This window comes from Oncorhynchus clarkii, chromosome 3, assembly GCF_045791955.1.
Source record: "Oncorhynchus clarkii lewisi isolate Uvic-CL-2024 chromosome 3, UVic_Ocla_1.0, whole genome shotgun sequence".
In the NCBI taxonomy this organism is placed as follows: domain Eukaryota; kingdom Metazoa; phylum Chordata; class Actinopteri; order Salmoniformes; family Salmonidae; genus Oncorhynchus; species Oncorhynchus clarkii.
The window spans coordinates 51,525,837-51,550,338 of NC_092149.1; the positions used below are offsets into that span (position 1 = coordinate 51,525,837).

The 24,502-nt window shown below is 44.1% G+C and overlaps 1 protein-coding gene across 13 annotated transcripts in view; it reads left to right on the forward strand.

Annotated features, from left to right (window-relative positions):
* Nucleotides 1-24,502, forward strand: part of LOC139396991 (formin-like protein 2) — a 90,641-nt gene that overhangs the window by 19,791 nt on the left and 46,348 nt on the right. For all 13 annotated transcript variants that reach the window (XM_071143946.1, XM_071143942.1, XM_071143944.1 and 10 more), the window contains exon 2: nt 14,631-14,714. In XM_071143946.1, the coding sequence (XP_071000047.1) occupies nt 14,631-14,714 (84 nt within the window). The remainder of the gene's footprint in view (nt 1-14,630; nt 14,715-24,502) is intronic.

Consider the following 24,502-nt stretch of genomic DNA (forward strand, 5'->3'; position numbering starts at 1 on the left):
GCATCATGCTGTGGCGATGTTTTTCAGCGACAGGGACTGGGAGACAAGTCAGGATTGCGGCCAAGATGAACGGAGCAAAGTACAGAGAGATCCTTGATGAAAACCTGCTTCAGAGCCCTCAGGACCTCAGGCTGGGGCGAAGGTTCACCTTCCAGCAGGACAACGACCCTTCGACAATGCAGGAGTGGCTTCGGGGGAAGTCTCTGAATGTCCTTGAGTGGCCCAGCCAGAACCTGGACTTGAACCCTATCGAACACCTCTGGAGAGACATGAAAACAGCTGTGCAACACATTGTGTTATTTTTCTTTGTGTTCTTGAACGTAGCCCTGTCTTTTCATTTTTGTCCATTGATTTCACCTGTGTTTGTTTCTCGCCTGGTCTCATCAGCTCCCTATTTAGTTCTGTCTGTTTGTATGGTTGTGGGGTATTGTTTGTTTTTGACTGCCTACCTGTGGTTGACCATTGCCTGCGACCACGGTTCCTGCCACCTGTGAAGGCCTAATAAACATCTGCCGCGCTCTGTTCGTGAACCTACACCTTTTTCTATTCATTACACACGGGCTTAATCCCATTCTTTACCTTTTATTTTTGGTTCAGTTGACGTGAATCCAACATATCATTTGGTAACATAAGTTAATAGGCTATTTACTGTATTGTAAAAGTGATGTTGAATTGTGTTTCGTTAACAAATTCCAGCTTGTCTACAAATGAATCATTTCTATGTTGGATTCACGTCTCCATCTCAACCAAGAATCAACGTCAAAGAAGAGGACTAAATCAAATCAAACTTTATTAAAAGTTTATTTTGATGTAGTCCTATTCTTTAACTTTGTCTGCAAATGACTAACTGGAATTAAAGAAGTTAAAGAATATGGCTAAATCTAATAACTTTAAATGCATGGATTGTCATAGTCAAATTGGTTATAATGAGGACATAATCCCGTGGTTGAAATTTCACCCTCAAAACAACTGCAATCCAGGTCATAACAACAAAAATCCTATGTATTTTCCACAGATTCCACGTCACAATACGTTGACAAATTACATTGATTCAACTATTTTGTGGCCAGTGGGTTCTGCTTATCATAGTTATTAGATCCCGGATCTACTGATGCTAAAATATTTAGGCTTTTGGAGAAGGCTCTGCAGACTAATTTTCCCCTAGGTTCTGATTGATGCACAACCCGACCGGCGAAGTTCTCTTGAGACATTTGTTGCCTTTTGAAGCTGCCCGAGTAAAAGGAGGGTTTTGTAGGGTAAGCTCATGCCAGAAGCAACATCTGCAGTGAAAATGGGAGGTCGTGCCTTGTCAGAGTTTGATATAGACCTCAGTGACCGCCTTAGACTCCAAATACTACAGCAATCTGTTTTTACAGGTTTATTGGACTGAAGACTGGCCTCCCACAACATGCACATCCACTGTCAACATCCTATTTTAGTTGATATACTTCAAACATTTTGTTACTTCGTATAGGCCACTTTTTTCTCTAATGCTGAGTTTTCTTGTATTAAGTTTCCAGATAACTAGGCCCATGCTTTGATTTGCGAGCCTAACCTCTCGATGTGTTTGTGATACGGGTGCATATTTCTACCGTGGGTACCTGTAGCTCAGTGTCAATTTCACATTTACATTTTAGTCATCTTATCCAGAGTGCCTTACAGGAGAAATGAGGGTTAAGTGCCTTGCTCAAGGGCACATTGGCAGATTTTTCACCTAGTCAGCTCAGGGTTCGAACCAGCTACCATTTGGTTACTGGCACCACGCTCTTAACCACTAGGCTACCTTTGTTAGGAACTCCTCCGAGTTCTCCGTTGAAGAGATGAGCGTCTCAGATGTGGGCCTGATCACTGCGTCAGTTTTACAGGGTTAAATGGGTCCTTTGCCTTCTATCTGTTATTCAGTTCTCTTTGTCAGAACTGGGGTCCCTGGTACTGTCAGAACTGGGGTCCCTGGCACTGTCAGAACTGGGGTCCCTGGCACTGTCAGAACTGGGGTCCCTGGCACTGTCAGAACTGGGGTCCCTGGTACTGTCAGAACTGGGGTCCCTGGCACTGTCAGAACTGGGGTCCCTGGCACTGTCAGAACTGGGGTCCCTGGCACTGTCAGAACTGTTAGCGGTGCTGCCGAGACCAGTTTGGAGGAGGCACTGATGTAGCTAGGTAGAGGCTAACCAGCTTTGACAGCTCTGAAAACAAGTGGGCCAGTAAGGTGGCGAGGCTACCTTCTGCTACTGTACCATCCGCTGTACCATCACTTAACTCTTTTCCACATCAGCGAGCCGGGGAAAAAAGAGACATGTTTTAGGTTTTAGGTTTTTAGGTTTCCGTCCTCACAGTTGTGCCTGAAAGAGAAACTATTTAGCAGTTCTTATGTCTGAACCGTAGCCCACACTCAAACCAGACGCCCTTAGAGGGGTATCAGAACTGGTTAGATGAACAGGACCAAGATGAACCGGACCAAGGTGCGTAGTGTCGATTTGCCACCTACTCAGATTAAATAAGAAACTAATACATTGCTCTAAATCTCAACTGATAGTTTATCAATAGATTATAACCATGTGCTGAGTAAAGGCTTGTTCTATACCCATCTCATTATTTTAAATCAAAGTTTCAGGCAAAAACTGTGTCCAGGTGACTGACGGATATAAAAATTTAAAAAAAGTTGCCATTTCCCCTGCAAGTTACACTCTTAACAACCCAGGCAAAAATCACAAAGTGTCTTCACTTTCTCCAAATGAAACCCAAATGGCCGTGGTCGGTCACGAGTGAGCAGTGTCTCGGTTGAAAGCCTTGCCACCCACGGTTTGGACCATGTCAGGAATGTTCCCTCCCTGGGATGTGACTCGCACTGCCTTGACGGTAGAGTCTTAATGGCTCCCAGACTGGCCCTGTTTAACCAGCAGTAAACTACTATGTCTTGGGCTATCTGATATGATAAACTAGAGGCAGACCCCCGGGCCTCGAAGCTCCAGGGTGCCGATCAGGTCACTGCGATCAGATCCTGAGGGGGATGCTTCTCGGCTTCATGAAGGTGACTGCATGCAAGAGTAACGTCAAACTTAGCCTAGACATTTTAGACACTCGTATGATAGGAAGTCTACAAAAGCAGGTATTTTTTTTCAGAAAGCTCCTTCGTAAAGATCAGGCATCACTGCTTGGTCAGCCTTCCATCGTTTGGACCAACATGTTCTGAGCCCGTAACCCAACGGGCTTAAGAAATAACCAGGCCTGTAAGTCGTACAATGAATCACTTACTGAACTAGTATGCAATCAAAGGGCTAATGCAGGGGTGTCAAAGTCAAATGGACGGAGGGCCAAATAAAAAAATCAGCTACAAGACGAGGGCCGGACTGTTCGAATGTTCATTGAAAATTTTTTAAATGACGCATATAGTCTAGTGAACCTAATTGAACCTACTGAAAACCTAACAAATATATTACAATATGATCAGATAAATAAAGCAATATTTTCTTATGGCTCTGTCAGTAATCTTTAATTTTCAACAGACACAAAAGACAAATTTCCTTTATATAAATATCCCCATAACATGAACATTAAATGAAATAAACCGGTATTCAAGGCACCATCAGTAGACTATATTTTCTATTTTAGCAAAAGTGGGCTAAATTTACTTCAAAGAAAAAACAATAATAGCAATTTTCTATCATCCACTCAACTGAAATATTTTTAAAATATAATTGGATTGAAATACAAAAAAATAAAGTGCAAAAATCTATTAATCAAAAACAACACTTTGTTTAAGGAGAAGTAACATGCAGTGAAAACAAATATTAAATTTTAACTTTTAAACTTGAACTGAGTAAAAACTCTAAATATGTGATTGCACAGTAATGTTCACTTGTTTGAGGTTGAGGGTGATACTTGGTGGTGTCCCATCTTTTCCACAAGTTCATCAATGTTCGGGGTAAGGCTCTGAGCTGAAGAAATCCTCAGAATTGAGTGGAGGTGTTCAGCAGTAAGTCGACTTCTGTGTGATGTTTTGTTCAGGTTCATCAAAGAAAACAGTTGTTCACACAGGTATGTGCTGCCAAACATAGACAACGTTTGAGCAGCCTGGATGCGCAGCTGGGGCATTGTGCCGGGGAGGAAACGGGCGAACTCCGCAGCACCCACTGCCGCATATTTTGCCCTCAGTGCATCATTGCATTGGAGGTCAATCAACTCCATTTGGAGGTTTGGTGGTGAGCTTTCCACGTCAACAGCAAATGGGTTACCGAGCAGTTCCAACCTGCTTTTTTGTGCTTCAAAGTCAGCAAATCGGCGTCGAAAGTCAGCGGCAAGCATACCTATTTTATCAGCCAACTGTGTGCTCGGGAACGCACTGGTAGAGAGCTTCTCTTTCATGGTCTGGCAGCTGGGAAAGTGGCTCAAATTTTCTTTCCGCATCTGCGTCTCCCACAGAGTCAGTTTGGTTTTAAATGCCTTCACTGTACTGTACATATCAGAGATGACACGATCCCGACCCTGCAGCTGCAAGTTTATTGCATTCAGATGACTCGTAATGTCACACAGAAAAGCCATTTCACACAGAAACATTTCGTCTCGGAGTTGTGTTGTGTCTTTCCCTTTGCTGTCCAAGAACAGACAAATCTCCTCACGAAGCTCGAAACATCTTTGAAGCACCTTTCCCTGGCTTAGCCATCGCACCTCTGTGTGATAAGGCAAATCACCATGCTCCGTTTCTAACTCCGTCAGAAATGCCTTGAACTGGCGGTGATTCAAACCTTTGGCTCTGATAAAGTTAACTGTGCGCGTGATGATGCTCATTACATGCTCCATTTTCAAGGCTTTACCGCACAACGCTTCCTGGTGTATGATACAATGATAAGCTGTCAGCTCACCTGTCGCGTTTTCCTCTTGCATCTTTTCCCGTATCTTCGCCACCAGTCCGCTCCTGTGTCCACACATCGCAGGTGCTCCGTCGGTTGTCAAACCCACGAGTTTTTCCCAAGGCAGCTCCATCTCATTTACACATCTTGACACATCTTCATACAAATCATGCCCCGTAGTTGTGCCATGCATAGGACGTAAAGCCAAAAACTCCTCTGTCACGCTTAGGTTGGAGTCCACTCCGCGGATGAAAATTGACAACTGGGCAATGTCAGAAATGTCGGTGCTCTCATCCACAGCCAAGGAATATGCAATAAAATCTTTTCCCTTTTTCACAAGCTGCTCTTTTAGATTGATGGACAACTGGTCTACTCTCTCGGCAATGGTGTTTCTGCTCAGACTCACATTTAAAAAGAGTTGCCTTTTTTCTGGGCAAACTTCGTCACAAACTTTAATCATGCAGTTTTTGATGAAATCCCCCTCCGTAAATGGCCGGGCTGATTTAGCGATCTCTTCTGCCAAAATAAAACTGGCCTTGACAGTTGCGTCCGCGTGTGTGTCCGCGTGTTTCGTTTCATAATGTCGTCTCAGATTATACTCTTTCAGTACCGCCACACTTTCTCCACACAGAAGACACACAGGTTTTCCAGCTACCTTCGTGAACATATACTCCGACTCCCACCTTGTTTGAAACCCCCGGTTCTCAGTATCCACCTTCCGTTTTGCCATTTTTGATGGGTATCTGAAAGTTAATTTTACTGTGATGCTGACGACTGCTGTGCCAATAAATATTGAAATGAAGCAGCCTACTGCTCGGTGCGTCACCTTTGCATTGTGGGAAATGTAGTATTGGTGCGTGTAAAAGATCTGCGGGCTGCCGGCATGCTGCGGGCCGGTTCTAATAATAAATCAAGATCATCCCAGGGGCCGTAAAAAACCTTCTTGCGGGCCGGATGTGGCCCGCGGGCCTTGACTCTGACATATGTGGGCTAATGGAATGCCCAGGCAATTTTCATTGTGATTCCTACACGCTTCATCAATGTGAGTCTGTGTTGACCAAGAGTTAAATCTGCCTCTCCTCTGCCCACATGACTCCTACCAGAGTGAGCGGGAGGCTTTGAAGAACCTGTCGTCAATGAGGTAGTGGTGCCATTAAAGTTGATTACCAGGTTTTCGAAAATGACTTGCTTTGCAAAGACCATTGCAGAGAGGTCAATGAGCTTAAGCTGAGGAAGGCTAATTGGATAAAAAATAACTTTTATAACCGTGCCGTTCGGCCAGCCAGACTTTATATCAGGGGGCGGCGGATGTAATTGCTACGCAGAAGCGCACGGAGTAGTAGCCACCAAGTGTCAAAGCGTCAGCCTAATGCTGCTGATGTATGACCACGGTTAGACGGTGGCTTTATGCGGTGCTGCGTCGTGCTGCGTCTTTGGGATGACGTAGAACTAGAACAACGCAGATTAGAATGAAAAAGATGAAGGGTTGGAACTACCAGTCCTGAACTTCATCGAGGTACGCTTCCCATTTCAAGCAAAGTGTCATCAATGTTGTCGATTTTCAAATCGCACGGGACCATAAGTATGTGTCAAAACGGTCTTCTATTCATTGGGATTGAAATGGGTTCCCACCTAGTGTGGAGACGGACACACTTCCGCAACTTGAGCTCTTGTTCTTTAAAAAAAAAAAAAAAAAAAAATTGGACAACTTTAATCCATTCAACAATGTATTCTGATTCTGATATTTTCAAAACGTAATTTCTCAAACAGGGACACTCAGGCGCTCTATTGATGAGGGAAGCAGTTTATGTAGCGTATTAGGCTCATCGGCATTCAGCTTGGAATAGCACCCTGGCAGACACCTATTCACCTGGGAGCACGTTCTGGCCATGGAAGTTGAGACAAAGGAGGATATAGCCTACATTATAAGTTGAAATTCTTGAAATGTGTGGAAAAATATTAAGCCACCAAGTTGGCGACAGTAATCATATTAGCATTGCGATGTTATGATGAAGCAGACTTGCAGCAACTGTCTCCACATTTGTTTCGGCTCACATTCCTGTGAACACCTCTCCAAACGTATGCCATATCCCGTCATGGAGGTGGGTGGTTGTTTTGGGCTAGGTCAGGGGCAGAGCCAGGGGCCGGGCAGGGGGGTCCTCGGGATTACATGGCTAATCTGAGGACAGACGAGGGACACCTGTGCCCCCACATAATTCAGACTGGAGGATTATGGAGCCACACTGCGCTAATGAGGGGAGGACGCTTGGCTGGGCTTGGCAAGGAGACACAGACAGACTGGGTTACTGGAAGGGAGGGCCAGAGTGGAGGGAACTCCTGAGGGAGGGACAGCGAAGTGCTACCCGATGGCTCTCTCTGGCAGTCAGCCACACTATTATGACCCGACTGTTGCAGCCACGTGTGTCTGACCGTCTGAGAGAACACAGTCAACCCCTGAATGTTGAGCAACTCTTAGATTATTGTTGCTACGTCAACTCGTCGATACCGGAATTGACTCTCTACAGAATCAAAGTGCATGTTGTGGTCTACAGACTGTTTAGTCAAAAAGCCAACAGAGATGCGAGCCGATAGCTTTGATTGTTCTACTATGCAACAGAATGGAATTTGATTAGCGGGCGTCGTGTCATCAGCATTCTCCTCTCTTGTGGGTTTATCCCCTCACACTGCCTGGTTTGGTGTGCGCAGCACAGCGCTGATCCAACCCACTCTGCCTTCTCCTCGGCTGGGAAAGCCATCTCATGTCGGCCCTGGACCGGAGAAAACCAGACTAGATACACGGCTCAGGAAACGCTGAGGAAATAGAGTCATGTGGGAAAGCCAAGCGGAGAGGCCTGGCTGGCTGGCTGGCTGGCTGGCTGGCTGGCTGAAAAGGAGCCTACTCCAGTCCCAGATTCAGTGCTGTGTGTGCGTCTGTGCGACAGCTGAACAAAGAGCACAGCCATCTCGCCAAACCATGAGGATCAGAAAAGCCTCCAGTACGTTCTCCTAGTCTGTCCTATTCCACAGCTATACTACAGCTGTATTACAAAATACTACTGGTATACTACAACTATACTACAGATATACTACAAAAAAATATTAGTACAGCTATTCTACAACTATACTACAGCTCCCTGCATCCTCCTGACACGATTGCATGCAGTGGATGCGGGCCCGGATCTCATGGTTGCACTGTAGGCGGGTAGGAGGACCCAGCAGTCCTGAAGATCATCCGACAGTGGCAGGAGGGCAGGAGGAGAGAGCGGCATGCGCTATCCCTCATTGTAGTTAGACAGTCCCCTGGGTCTTATCAATCAAGGCAAAGAAATTATCTGAGGGGACGCGGGCGGGGAGAGTTGCTGCATTGCAGACACTTTTTGTATCTTCTCAATCATTTGTTGTCCGTGTAAAAAGTTAATCTGAGCGTCTAAATGATTCGTACTGCGCCCGGCTAGCTATGCTATGAAGCATTTTTGGAAGTTCTATTAAGGGTTAGATTGTCTTGATATAGCAAATAAATATATGTGTTGAATGTTGCATGGCCAGTTAATTAGTTCCATTACCCAATAGGTGTTTTGTTTTATTCCTTTTGACATATTTGCATGACTTGCAGGTGTTTTTCTAGAGGGGAACTCATCGCTGGCAATCGGGTGTACACTGAGGATGTCACTGTCCTCTTGAAGACGAGGTTAATGAATCCTGTCAGAAATAGACAGACGCTGTTGAACTTCCTTCTGGGCCTCAGCCATTTTCCTATGATTTACCAGTGCGTTCAGTAAGGTTGGCAATCAAAGTTCCCAAGTTGGCTCTTTTATAGACTAATCACATGGCTATGTAAGAAGTTGGCATACTGCTTTTATCCAACGCCCTGTTTCAGATTTTTTTTCACCTTTGAAAAGCTTGACTCACTCTTCCAAGCCGAGAAATGAATTAGCCTAATTGACGTAGCCTATCTCAAAGTGAAGGCATAGCCCATGTTCGGTGAAGGTTCTCTGCTGGTCTGTGACGACAGCAGACGAAGCAAAAAAAAAGAAATAAATCGTGTTTTTTTTTGTTTTGTTTTTTTTGTAGCTGTCGGAGGCCATTTTCCTTGGACCTCCAGGGAGGTGGTGGAGGGAGGTGGAAGGGTTGAGCCAAGTGCCGTCTGTCTGTCTGCCTGGCCTGTATGACTCATGTAATGGGAGGCTGGCGCAGAGCTCCTGCTCGGTCCCCTGTGTCTGTGGTCTGTATGGCACACTGAGTTTAAATCAACATCTGGGCTGTTTATTTAAAGGTGATGGAGTCGTTAGTCAATGGAGGTCCTCATTCGCGGTGCACGGAGGGGACTGGATTTCCCGTCCACCGTGTCCAATGTGTGTATTTCACGAAGGTTGTCCACATGGTGTGTTTTATGTGCCACGCGGGCCAGGGTTTCCGGATATCCGTCACACTTCTAGTTCTTAGCCAGGAGTTCAAAAGGAGAATGTCCTTCACCAATGGGCTCCTATTCTCAGTGGGGGATTTTGCAATTCAGTAGTATGAAGTAAGTCTTCACAGACCCTTGTGTTTTCACGAGGCCGAATGTGACCTTGGATTGACCTTTCTTCCTCAGAGAAGACACATTTACACCAAATGTGGCTTGCTACTACTGAACGGACCATGTATTGCCTAGATGTTAGCGTAAACGTTAGACCCTTTTAGAAGCTGAAGAGGAAGACCAGCCCCATGTACAGAAAATACCTCAGGTAATCAAACCGGGAAGGCCAAGAAATGACACGCATGTTTCGTTCTGCCGAATTAGCTATCTCTGCCTTTCAGTTTGTTCAAGACTATTTTTTAACTTGTGTAACGCAGCTTTTTTTGTACACTGGGATTGTGTTGACAACGGGAGGCTACTTCAAAACACCGGGAGCCAATTTAAAGAGTAGTGCAATGACATCCCCGTTGGGCGTATTTTAAAAGTTTATTGGCCAATATTTTGTCAGCAAATGTCTAGGCGTACATAACACTACTGCCTATGTGTATCCCACTGCTCATAAAACAACCATTAGTGTTGTTTCTATCTCAATACCTAGGCTATTTAGGCATGCAATGGAGTATGTTCTCCACAAGCCACTTCAGTTGGCCCACAAATTGAGCATGTTACTGAACTGAGGATGGTCATCCATTTTGTAGGTGAGAGAGGGGGTCAAGCGGAGTTGTGAGGCTGTTCCTTGCCTCTCACCAGTCAACGACACCCCATCCATACACGCACACTTTCTCCCGTAGCCTCCGATGAGGGAAAGCCGAACCGGGCGCTATAAGAGCATGTCACAGCTCATTAGGGGGAAGGGGGGGGGGGTATAAAGGTGCTAGAAGTGGCCTCTGCTTGAGTTGGAGCATCACCAAGGACAGGAAGCTAACCCACAGGGCCGAGCGTGCAGCACTGAGTCAGCCAGCCAGCAGTCTGCACTACTGCTCATATAACTGCACCTACGTCAGTGACACTGCCACAAATCCATCTGTCTCGGGGCCAAGGGCTACTGCCGGGCTCCAAACATAACAAGGCAGCAGGAAGGAGGAATTAACTTTCATTAATTGTTTCGCCTCCCTAATTCGAACATGCCATCTGATTGATGTATAGGGGTTGCGTTTCAGTGGCTCTGTGTATTTAATATGCTGGCCACTGCTTGCGGGTTTATGTCACTTTATTGTGACGGGCTGCTCAGGTCTAGTGTTCCCTTTTAATATATCTTAGGGAAAGAAAGGGGGGTAGCTCCTAGCTAGCAATGTTAGCAGTCTGGTTCCCGGCCAGACAGTCGATGGAGCTCAGTTGCCTCCAATTCCCTCCAGTCAGCAGGCTGCTCGTCTTAGTGCTCCTACTGAATACTAATGTAATGTTCTGTTCGTACAGTGGTGGGAGACAGTGAAGGCATGGCAAGCTTAGTAGGCAGACGAGTGCTATTAAGATCACGAGTGCTTGCGTTGTAGACTCACAAGGCCTTTCCCCCCCAGCAGCCATCAACCACAAGAATCAAATACTACTGTAGTGTAGAACTCTGTAGTCTCCCTCGATCATGTGTAGTACTGACTATATAGTTTTGTACTGTACTGTCGAATACGGTACTACGCACTGTATTGATACGCTATTCCCCTCCCCCAATATCCCAATTACAACCACCCATGAGAGAGAAACCTACATGCCAAGTATAGACCGTATATTGCGTTCCCTACAGGTTATAGAAAAGAGCAGAAGCCCTGAACCGAGCTGTTCAGACCCCAGTCCTACCTATTTACAGGTTATGGACAATTTGCTCTTTTAGTATTTGCCCAGCAGATTTCCTAAAGGAGAGCGCCCAAACAAGGTAACACAGGCTAATAAAAAAAAGAGATAATGAAACAAAAGATAATAAAACAAAAACGCTATAGTAAACACTACAGTATACTACAGTAATGTCTGCAGAAACACTACAGTATACTACAGTAATGTCTGCAGAAACACTATAGTAAATACTACAGTATACTACAGTAATGTCTGCAGAAACACTACAGTATACTACAGTAATGTCTGCAGAAACACTATAGTAAATACTACAGTATACTACAGTAATGTCTGCAGAAACACTACAGTATACTACAGTAATGTCTGCAGAAACACTATAGTAAATACTACAGTATACTACAGTAATGTCTGCAGAAACACTACAGTATACTACAGTAATGTCTGCAGAAACACTATAGTAAATACTACAGTATACTACAGTAATGTCTGCAGAAACACTATAGTAAACACTACAGTATACTACAGTAATGTCTGCAGAAACACTATAGTAAATACTACAGTATACTACAGTAATGTCTGCAGAAACACTATAGTGAATACTACAGTATACTACAGTAATGTCTGCAGAAACACTATAGTAAATACTACAGTATACTACAGTAATGTCTGCAGAAACACTATAGTAAATACTACAGTATACTACAGTAATGTCTGCAGAAACACTGTAGTAAATATTACAGTATACTACAGTAATGTCTGCAGAAACACTATAGTAAATACTACAGTATACTACAGTAATGTCTGCAGAAACACTATAGTAAATACTACAGTATACTACAGTAATGTCTGCAGAAACACTATAGTAAATACTACAGTATACTACAGTAATGTCTGCAGAAACACTATAGTAAATACTACAGTATACTACAGTTATGTCTGCAGAAACACTGTAGTAAATACTACAGTATACTACAGTAATGTCTGCAGAAACACTATAGTAAATACTACAGTATACTACAGTAATGTCTGCAGAAACACTATAGTAAATACTACAGTATACTACAGTAATGTCTGCAGAAACACTATAGTAAATACTACAGTATACTACAGTAATGTCTGCAGAAACACTATAGTAAATACTACAGTATACTACAGTAATGTCTGCAGAAACACTACAGTGAATACTGCAGTATATATCTCGCTCATATCCCCAAAAACACTACAGTAAATACTACAGTATTATTCAGTGTAGTGTTTTTGCACATGAAGCCAACACGATTGACACTCATTGGAATTATGTAATAGCACAATATTCCCTATAAAGTACACCATTTTTTGGACCAGACGATATTTTCCCCGGTTACTGGTTCCGTACAGTAAAGTTAAGCCTGTATGGTAGATTGATCTCGTGTTATGCATGGTCATTTTGATCCGGTTATATGCATTTTGGGCAGGATGTTGAACACTGGCCCATCCGTCTTATATCTTCTTTTGTTGAATAAGAGAATTGCAGGTGTTTTTTTTTGTTTTACCAGGCAACACTTGGCATGTCATCACCTTCCTTCCCAACCCTGATGCCTGCTGTGTCGCTCAGGCCCTTCCACACACATATGGCTTAGACTGAGACACGGGGTTACTCTCCGTCTCCCGACCGTATCCTGGTTTCACTCGGTCATGGAAAACGACACAGTCCCAGGATATTCTCCATCCGTCTTCCAGTCGCTCTCTTCGCCATGCGACTTTGGAAAATTCTGCGGTGGAAAAACATAGGGCCCGGTCCCAGTGCTGAACACACATTGATAGATGATCCTGCCAATTAAAACGGAGAAAAAATAACCCAAAACTGTACACTGTAAAATGGCCAATTTTTGTCTTCCTTAAGCAGTGGAAATCATTCGCCCTGCACCACTGGTAGCCTGTGTTTATAACCGAGACATGTCCAACAGTCATAGTGGGCTATTCCACGGTAACAGAATAATGCAGACACTCAAAACGTTTAAATGTATGTCAAATAAAACATAAACCAATGATTGCAAAGTAAACAAACCGTGCGACTCTATGCAACAGTGTTGTACGGTTTGTTTAACATTGCAATCATTGGTTATTGTTTGCCACATATTCGAAGGTGAAAGGCCTTAGCAATCGTTCTGTTACTGTGGAATTGCCCATTCATTATTGGGTTGTGTTTCACAACACAGACTGACGATCACTCAAACGAAACGAAACATGTTCTACCAAATCTAGGTTGTTTGTTGAAAGTGTAGTTTTCATATCTAAAGAATAATAGGTCGTAGCCTAACTCATTCATATAAAATGTGTTGTTTCTGAGTATTTAGATATGTTATGGTCACGTGTGTTTTGTGTACGTCAGTGAGTGTACGTGCGCTGCCCCGTGAATTTGGGTGGGTGGTGCGATTTAAGCACCAGCTAATTGTTTCAGTCTTTTCGAATGCACTTGTGGGTAGGGTATAGTCGGGTCCGGGGCCAAAACGAGACAACTGCAGTCTTTTTTTTTGGGGGGGGGGGGGGGGGGGGGGGGGGTGTTACATGAAGCAGATGTTATTTGAAAGTAGGGCGAGCGAACGGAAAAAGAAAGGGGTTGTGCAATGGATGATGGAGGTCTTGTTTTTACACATGTAGCAGTTTAACCAACACACACACAGACACACACACACTCTACACATGTAACCAACACATGGGTGTTGAATAGTAAGCCTCTAATACAACACATTACTGTCAGCTGCAAGTCACTTTCAAATCCTCCTAACAAAGTAGCTTTCTGTTTGAGATCCCAATTACCAAACAAAACGAAGCAGAAAGTTGTCTTGGTGGCTAAACAATTCGGTTGGATGTTTACAGTTTGTTTTATTGAGTGGTTTAGCTACAGTAACGTTAGCTAAATCTAAGATGACATACTGCATGTGAGACAACCACAGCCGATTGCAGAGGACTCATTTCAACGCCAGAAAGCAGTTTGAATTTTGTCAATGAGGACATAGCACTGCGTAGACTAATCCAACCCCTCCCGCACTGCCCCCCACCCCTATCTTACTCTGTCAGTATGTGATCCCGCCGGTTTCATGTTTGTGTGCATAAAATGCAATCCCACAGAATGATTACACACGCACACACGCGCAATATACTTTCTGCTTCGTGATCCCGCCGGTTGCATGTTTGTGTGCATAAAATGCAATCCCACAGAATGATTACACACGCACACACGCACACACGCGCACAGCACCAAACACTCATCGTGCTGTGCCTTGGGGAGGCCTGGGGGATTAAGTGGGGCTTCATGCTGCTTGTTATATGAGAGAGAGAGAGAGAGAGCCCCAGAGTCCCAGAGTCAGACTCCTTAGTAGGGGGAGACACTCTGTCCTCGCCCCGTCACCCCTTAACCATAGGGCTCTGGTCAAAAGTAGTGCACTATACAGGGAATAGGGTGCCACTTGGGACGCAGGTCTGACTGTGGCATCTGCCATTTTGGGTGGACGTTTCGTACATTTTATAATTGCGATGTTTCTCTGTTTCTCTTTCAGAACTCTATGAACCTTCCTCCAGACAAAGCGCGACTATTGCGGCAGTACGACAACGAGAAGAAGTGGGAACTTATCTGTGATCAGGTGGGATGTTGTTTACTCACCTTCATTAACCTGTTCACAATATCCTAGTTTAGAATCTACTGTGTCAGTCAGGGACGGACTTGGACCAGAAATCAACATTTCGAACACACCGGCCCATTTTTTCCCCCCGAGGGAGGCCCCCACACCGGCCCATTTTTTCCCCCCGAGGGAGGCCCCCACACCGGCCCATTTTTTCTCCCTGAGGGAGGCCCCCACACCGGCCCATTTTTCCCCCCCGAGGGAGGCCCCCACACCGGACCATTTTTTTCTCCTAGATCCCCATTATTAGCTAAATAACTTGTTATGGCTGCAATCCCGATATCGGGATAAGTGTCATCAAGAACCGCTGAATAGCATAGCGCTACATTCAATAAATATTACTACAAATATTTATATTCATGAAATCACAAGTGCAATATAGGAAAACACAGCTTATCCTTTTGTTAATCCACCTGTCGTGTCAGATTTTGAAATTACGATTTTCAGCGAAAGCAATCCAAGCGTTTGTGTAAGTTTATCGATCGCACGACAAAACTATAAGTACACTTAGCATCAGGTAGCTTGGTCACAAAAATCAGAAAAGCAATCAAATTAATAGTTTACCTTTGATGATCTTCGGATGTTTTCACGCGTTATGTTATGTTCAGAAATCCACAGGAAAGAGCGGTCACGACAACGCAGACGAAAATTCCAAATAGTTTCCATAATGTCCACAGAAACATGTCAAACGTAAATAAAAGCCTGAAACTATGTCTGAAGACTGTTGACACCTTGAGGAAGTGATAGGAAAAGGAATCTGATTCATATCCATTTAAATCCAGCAAAGGGAGGCTATGGAATATGGAGTTTTCAAAATAGAAGCCACTTCCTGTTTTGATTTTCCTCAGGGTTTCGCCTGCAATATCAGTTATGTTATACTCACAGACAATATTTTGACAGTTTTGAAACTTTAGAGTGTTTTCTATCCAATACTAATAATAATATGCATATATTAGCAGCTGAGACTGAGGAGCTGGCCGTTTACAATGGGCACCTTTTCATCCAAGCTACTCAATACTGCCCCTGCAGCCATAAAAAGATGCTAAAGATGGACCAGCCCATCTGGCATTTGCCCGAACTGCCGTATGGCTGGTCCATTTCTGACTCAAGTCGCTAGTCTAAACAACTGAGAGGGCACTTTGTGTGTGTGTGTGGCCCTCGGTCCCCCAAGCCCCTCCCTAGTTGGTGAGGTGGCCCTGCTGGGGTGCAGATGATTCAGTAGAAAGCAGTACATTCACTCTCTACACTGAGTGGAGGGAAGGATGACAAGGGTTTCACGGTGTGTTCAGCAGACCGAGTAGGGCTCCGGTCAAAAGGAGTGCACTATATAGGGAATAGCGTGCCATTTGGGATGGAACCCGTGTGTTTTCTGCTTCCCCGAGCAGAGTGAAAAGACGAGAGGGAGAGAGGGACCACCAAGCACTCGCTCAGGCTAAGGATACCATTGATACGCAGCCTCCCTGAACACAATAGACAGAGTGGGGAAGTGGGCAGAATATGCAGTTTGCTGCCTGGTCGTTTTGACATGTTGACACGTTTTTGAATTGTGACCGGAGTTCAAATTCCTGTCAGCGTCACACGTCAAGTGAAGCGATGTTGTCTGGCATTTCTCAATGGCTCCATAGTCCCTGTTTAGTGTACTATGTTTGTCCATGTACCATAGGGTTCTGGTCAAAACGAGTGTACTACAGGGGAGAGTGGGGTAAGTTGAGTCAGTAACACTCCGTCAAGGGAAATAGAGTATTCTTTCTAACAAAGATTTTTATCATATATTTCAGGATGCTGTGTATCCCTAGAAATAATCAGAATTCATGTTAACATTACAGTTTTGAAAACATAAATTGTAGAAAAACAGTGGTCTCCCGGGGTATGGCGTAAGTTGAGCCGCGGGACGGTAAGTTTCTGTACTGAATGAAATATTACCACTACCTTTTTAGACCATGTCTATCTTTATTTCACAAACACAATTGAAATCGCTTTTTGTTTTTGTTGTATTTTAAGCATTTTTTTTTGTAGTGCTTTTAACATAGGTCAGGCCCTGTTGTTACCTCATATCCCAGTGATAATGCCTTGTATTACGCCTGTGAAGAAAACACATCAATTTGCTCCACTTGCCATTGGCTCAACCATTGGCTTATTTTACCCCATGGTTATTGGTTCAACTTACCCCACGACAAACATTTTTGACTAAATTAGCCCACACAGCTACAAGGATGCACTTTCATGTTAGGTTTAGGGCCTCATATTGAAGCATATACTGATGTATAGTAAAATGATCTACTTTGGTTTAGATACAAGCATCATGAAACCTCTTAACACAATAAATGAACGTGACGTGGTGAAAAATATGTTTTTTTTGTGTTTTTTTTTACCTAACTTGCTTACCACTTTTATCCACGTGGTTTCTTCCTTCACAGACTCAATGAAATTGTATATTTTTTTGGTCAAATTGTTTATTTTGTGTATGGTTTCATAGAAACAAGGGTGGCTCAATTTACCCCTTTGGCTCAATTTAACCCACTCTCCCCTATAGGGAACAGATTTTTATTTGGGACACAGATTCTGAATGACTCTCCTCCTTGTGAAGAGTGATCAGTTAGCTGTTTAAAGATCGCCTGATGGAATTCTGTCCAGGGGAAAGTTTGGAAGTGAGAAGCGAGGCGGGATCCAACAGTTTGTTCGCTGTTTGCGGAAACAAAGTTGGGTCGTATTGCTAAAAATAGACTTCTGCATGTTCATGTTTGCCATCAGAATAACTAACCCGTGTTAAAGCCAAATAAAATGTTTTCCATGTCATATTACAACAACAGCTCATTTTGTAATGTAACCATGGCAACTGCGATGTTCGGAGGGGTAGCCAGAGAAACAAGGCCGACAGGTACATTAGCTTTGAACAGTATTTCTCTTGAGAAAAAAAACATTCAGGGGGGTTGAAATATTAAACCTTTGTTAGGGCAATTAAGATCGATAAAATATTAAAGATGCTCTTCTCACAACGAAAACAAGGAAAGGAGATTATTCTAAAGTATGCCTGCATGAAGAACATGATGCATTGACCAATGTCCAATTATCCTCATCAGAGACCTCATCATGTAATGCCAAATGAGCCTTTCTTTGACCCACAGTAGACCTCTCAGCTACATCATGGCTTCATCCCAAATGGCACCCTATTTCCGATAATGCACTACTTAAGTGCACTATACAGGGAATAGGGTGCCATTTGGGACATAGTGTCTGGCTCCTCCGATTGTCAATGCCACGTGGGTGGAATGTTGAGACTGGTATGTTGAGCAATGGTTTTGAGAGTTATTAATGGTGCTTCCAGCCTCAGCCTTTAGATAGGGAAAGCCATTGAAGTGCTGTGTCTCTGGAACTATCTTTGTCTCTCAAGTCATTCATCCAGCAACAGAGAAGAGAGAGGCTTGCTTACTTTGGGCTCCCGAGTGGCGCAGCGGTCTAGGGCACTGCACCTCAGTGCTAGAGTATCACAACCGGCTGTGATTGGTAGTCCCATAGGGCGGCACACAGTTGGCCTGGGTTTGGCCGGGGTAGGTCGCCATTGTAGATAAGAATTTGTTCTTAACTGACTTGCCTCGTCAAATAAAGGTGAAATAAAACATCAACTTCACCATTAATAGTGGAATTGTAATGATTTAATAGATAAGCTGCCTGCCTGATCAGTATAGTGTATGTTCTCTCTCCCTTTGAACTCGGTAGAGAGACTCCTCTCCACCCCTCCGCATTGCAGCAGGATTTGAACTCTGGGCTTCACATGGCAGCTCAGTTCAAATTACCAGGAAGTCACTCCTCCTCTTTATCTAGTGGCTATACAGCACACACAGGATATTACAAACACCGCTGGCACTGCACCCGGTTAACCCCCGTCTCCCAGCAGTATCCCTCTCCTCTGTCCCACTCGGGCCCCATGCTGCAGGTGCAGAGGAGGGATTCTACTACTATTACGACAGCTCAGATGGAATCCAGATCACGATCCTCCTCTCACAGATGGCTTTTATGGCTGTCATAGACCACGCGGGAACTCTTTTATATGTCCCCCTATAAATCTCATATACTTTCCGTACGCCATGGCCTGCCACGTATATATTCCCCTGGCATTTTACCAGCAACATATGCAGCTTGTCTGTCACCAACAATGGGGGGGGACATCCCAAATCGTACACTATTCCCTTTACAGTGCACTACTTTTGACCAGAGCCCTATACAGTGAGGGAAAAAAGTATTTGAATCCCTGCTGATTTTGTATGTTTGCCCACTGACAAAGAAATCATCAGTCTATAATTTTAATGGTAGGTTTATTTGAACAGTGAGAGACAGAATAACAGCAAAAAAATCCAGAAAAGGGAATGACAAAAATGTTATAAATTGCTTTGCATTTTAATGAGGGAAATAAGTATTTGACCCCTCTGCAAAACATGAATTAGTACTTGGTGGCAAAACCCTTGTTGGCAATCACAGAGGTCAGACGGTTCTTGTAGTTGGCCACCAGGTTTGCACACATCTCAGGAGGGATTTTTTCCCACTCCTCTTTGCAGATCTTCTCCAAGTCATTAAGGTTTCGAGGCTTACGTTTGGCAACTCGAGCCTTCAGCTCCCTCCACAGACTTTCTATGTGATTAAGGTCTGGAGACTGGCTAGGCCACTCCAGGACCTTAATGTGCTTCTCCTTGAGCCACTCCTTTGTTGCCTTGGCTGTCTGTTTTGGGTCATTGTAATGCTGGAATACCCATCCACGACCCATTTTCAATGCCCTGGCTGAGGGAAGGAGGTTCTCACCCAAGATAAGATGGCCCCGTCCATCGTCCCTTTGATGCGGTGAAGTTGTCCTGTCCCCTTAGCAGAAAAATACCCCCAAAGCATAATGTTTCCACCTCCATGTTTGACGGTGGGGATGGTGTTCTTGGGGTCATAGGCAGCATTCCTCCTCCTCCAAACACGGTGAGTTGAGTTGATGCCAAAGAGCTCCATTTTAGTCTCATCTGACCACAACACTTTCACCCAGTTGTCCTCTGAATCATTCAGATGTTCATTGGCAAACTTCAGACGGGCATGTATATGTGCTTTCATGGGCAGGGGGACCTTGCGGGCGATGCAGGATTTCAGTCCTTCACGGCATAGTGTGTTACCTATTGTTTTCTTGGTGACTATGGTCCCAGCTGCCTTGAGATCATTGACAAGATCCTCCCGTGTAGTTCTGGGCTGATTCCTCACCATTCTCATGATCATTGCAACTCCACGAGGTGACATCTTACATGGAGCCCCAGACCTAGGGAGATTGACAGTTATTTTGTCTTTCTTCCATTTGCGAATAATCGCACCAACTGTTGTCACCTTCTCACCAAGCTGCTTGGCGATGGTCTTGTAGCCCATTCCAGCCTTGTGTAGGTCTACAATCTTGTCCCTGACATCCTTGGAGAGCTCTTTGGTCTTGCCCATGGTGGAGAGTTTGGAATCTGATTGATTGATTGCTTCTGTGGACAGGTGTCTTTTATACAGGTAACAAACTGAGATTAGGACCACTCCCTTTAAGAGTGTGCTCCTAATCTCAGCTCGTTACCTGTATAAAAGACACCTGGGAGCCAGAAATCTTTCTGATTGGGAGGGGGTCAAATACTTATTTCGCACATTAAAATGCAAATCTATTTATAACATTTTTCTCTCACTGTTCAAATAAACCTACCATTAAAAGTATAGACTGATCATTTCTTTGTCAGTGGGCAAAAGTACAAAATCAGCAGGGGATCAAATACTTTCCCCCCTCACTGTAGGTGCCATTTGGGAAGCACACCACGCTGTTTTTATTGGATCAACAAGTCAAGCTCCCTTTCCTGCATGGAGCTGTTCTCTTTCCTGTTATTGTGACTGAGAGGCAACAGCACTCACTCACGCGGTGATGAATGTAATGGTGAGGCCATCGGCATCATCACACAGCCAGCAATGCGATGATCAAACACCCAGAAAATAAACACAACGCTCAGGTTGCCTCCCAAATGGCATCCTATTACCTATGTAGTGCACTTGATAGGGAATAGGATGCCATTTGGAACAAGGCTACTGATTTACACAATCTGCATGTCTGAGCCGGGTTGACATGACCTAGCGACATGTAGTGAGCTCTGAGTGATATTATTGGCCGTTGTACCGGTTCTGGTGTGATTTGTGATTCTCATTCCCGTTCGGAGTGATCCAAAGCCTCCGCTAATCCCTCTTGCTTGAATTTGGAGGACTGTGGGGGAAATTATGGCCTAAAACCTGCCTACTGCCAGCCCTAGACAGTCGGTCAGGGCAAACAAGGCATCCAGCCTGCGTCCTGCGCTCTTTGCAGTCCCAGATGCAATCTGAACAGCCTTCTAAGGCACCACCGCATAGACACAAAGCTATGAGAGTCTGGTCAGTCCTACAAGCCCTGGTCAAAAGTTGTGCACTATGAAGGGAATAGGTGGCCATTTGGGATGGAACCCTGTCTGTCACCTACAGACGAGCCGACTACTAATCATTCGATATCAGGACAGTGTGGTGTGGTCTGCCTGGGTTTGTTTAATGTCAGTTCATTAAACCTGAGGAGACTGTCTCTCTCTGACACAACAGTCTACCTCTGGCAAGATGGTAGCCAACCTGGTCTCAAACATATTACATCTTACTAAAATCCGTGCCACTCCATTTAGTATGATATGTTACTTTACATTAGGTTACATTACACTGGCCTACCAATGTAATAGCGGTCATACAATATAATAGTATCCTACGTTTTGACCACACCAGTTTGATTTGATCCATTTAGTATGATATATTACGTTTGACTGCTTTAGTATGGTATATTACGTTCAACTGCTTTAGTATGATATATTACATCCAACTACTTTAGTATGATATATTACATTCAACTACTTTAGTATGCTATATTACATTCAACTACTTTAGTATGATATATTACATTCAACTACTTTAGTATGATATATTACATTCAACTACTTTAGTATGATATATTACATTCAACTACTTTAGTATGATATATTACATTCAACTACTTTAGTATGATATATTACATTCAACTACTTTAGTATCAAATCAAATGTATTTATATAGCCCTTCTTACATCAGCTGATACTGATGTAAGCTGATACAGCTGATTCTGTACAGAAACCCAACCTAAAACCCCAAACAGCAAGAAATGCAGGTGTAGACGCATGGTGGCTAGGAAAAACTCCCTAGAAAGGCCAAAACCTAGGAAGAAACCTAGAGAGGAACCAGGCTATGAGGGGTGGCCAGTCCTCTTCTGGCTGTGCTGGGTGGAGATTATAACAGAACATGGCCAAGATGTTCAAATGTTCATAAATGATCAGCATGGTCAAATAATAATAATCACAGTAGTTGTCGAGGGTGCAGCAAGTCAGCACCTCAGGAGTAAATGTCACACCGGATAAGACAGGAGAAGTACTCCAGATATAACAGACTTACCCTAGCCCCCGACACAAAAACTACTGCAGCACATATACTGGAGGCTGAGACAGGAGGGGTAAGGAGACACTGTGGCCCCATCAGATGATACCCCCGGACAGTGCCAAACAGGCAGGATATAACCCCACCCACTTTGCCAAAGCACAGCCCCCACACCACTGGAGGGATATATTCAACCACCAACCTACCATCCTGAGACAAGGCAGAGTATAGCCCACAAAGATCTCCGCCACGGCACAACCCAAGGGGGGGGGGGGGGAGATCACGTCAGTGACTCAACCCACTCAAGTGATGCACCCCTCCTAGGGACGGCATGGAAGAGCACCAGTAAGCCAGTGACTCAGCCCCTGTAATAGGGTTAGAGGCAGAGAATCCCAGTGGAGAGAGGGGAACCGGCCAGGCAGAGACAGCAAGGGCGGTTTGTTGCTCCAGAGCTTTTCCGTTCACCTTCACACTCCTGGGCCAAACTACACTCAATCATATGGCCCACTGAAGAGATGAGTCTTCAGTAAAGACTTAAAGGTTGAGACCGAGTCTGCGTCTTTCACATGGGTAGGCAGACCATTCCATAAAAATTTAGCTCTATAGGAGAAACTCCTGCATCCAGCTGTTTGCTTAGAAATTCTAGGGACAATTAGGAGGCCTGCGTCTTGTGACCGTAGCGTACGTGTAGGTATGTACGGCAGGACCAAATCGGAAAGATAGGTAGGAGCAAGCCCATGTAATGCTTTGTAGGTTAGAAGTAAAACCTTAAAATCAGCCCTTGCCTTAGCAGGAAGCCAGTGTAGGGAGGCTAGCACTGGAGTAATATGATCAAATTGTTTGGTTCTAGTCAGGATTCCAGGAGCCGTATTTAGCACTAACTGAGGTTTATTTAGTGCTTTATCCGGGTAGCCGGAAAGTAGAGCATTGCAGTAGTCTAACCTAGAAGTAAGAAAATCATGGATTAATTTTTTCTGCATAATTTTTGAACAGAAAGTTTTCGATTTTTGCAATGTTACGTAGATGGAAAAAAGCTGTCCTTGAAACAGTCTTGATATGTTCGTCAAAAGAGAGATCAGGGTCCAGAGTAACACCGAGGTCCTTCACAGTTTTTTTTGAGACGACTGTACAACCATCAAGATTAATTGTCCGATTCAACAGAAGATCTCTTTGTTTCTTGGGACCTAGAACAAGCATCTATGTTTTGTCCGAGTTTAAAAGTAGAAAGTTTGCAGCCATCCACTTCCTTATGTCTGAAACACAGGCTTCTAGCAAGGGCAATTTTGGGGCTTCACCATGTTTCATTGAAGTGTACAGCTGTGTGTCATCCGCATAGCAGTGGAAGTTAACATTATGTTTTCGAATGACATCCCCAAGAGGTAAAATATATAGTAAAAACAATAGCGGTCCTAAAACGGAACCTTGAGGAACACCGAAATGTACAGTTGATTTGTCAGATGACAAACCATTCACAGAGACAAACTAATATCTTTCCGACAGATAAGATCTAAAACAGGCCAGAACTTGTCTGTGTAGACCAATTTGGGTTTCCAATCTCTCCAAAAGAATGTGGTGATCAATGGTATCAAAAGCAGCACTAAGGTCTAGGAGCACGAGGACAGATGCAGAGCCTCGGTCTGACGCCATTAAAAGGTAATTTACCACCTTCACAAGTGCAGTCTCAGTGCTATGATGGGGTCTAAAACCAGACTGAAGCATTTCGTATACATTGTTTGTCTTCAGGAAGGCAGTGAGTTGCTGCGCAACAGCTTTTTCTATTTTGAGAGGAATGGAAGATTCGATATAGGCCGATAATTTTTTATTTTTTCTGGGTCAAGGTCTGGCTTTTTCAAGAGAGGCTTTATTAGTGCCACTTTTAGTGAGTTTGGTACACATCCGGTGGATAGAGAGCCGTTTATTATGTTCAACATAGGAGGGCCAAGCACAGGAAGCAGCTCTTTCAGTAGTTTAGTTGGAATAGGGTCCAGTATGCAGCTTGAAGGTTTAGAGGCCATGATTATTTTCATCATTGTGTCAAGAGATATAGTACTAAAACACTTGAGTGTCTCTCTTGATCCTAGGTCCTGGCAGAGTTGTGCAGACTCAGGACAACTGATCTTTGGAGGATTACGCAAATTTAAAGAGGAGTCCGTAATTTGCTTTCTAATGATCATGATCTTTTCCTCAAAGAAGTTCATGAATTTATTCCTGCTGAAGTGAAAGCCACCCTCTCTTGGGGAATGCTGCTTTTTAGTTAGCTTTGCGACAGTATCAAAAATACATTTCGGATT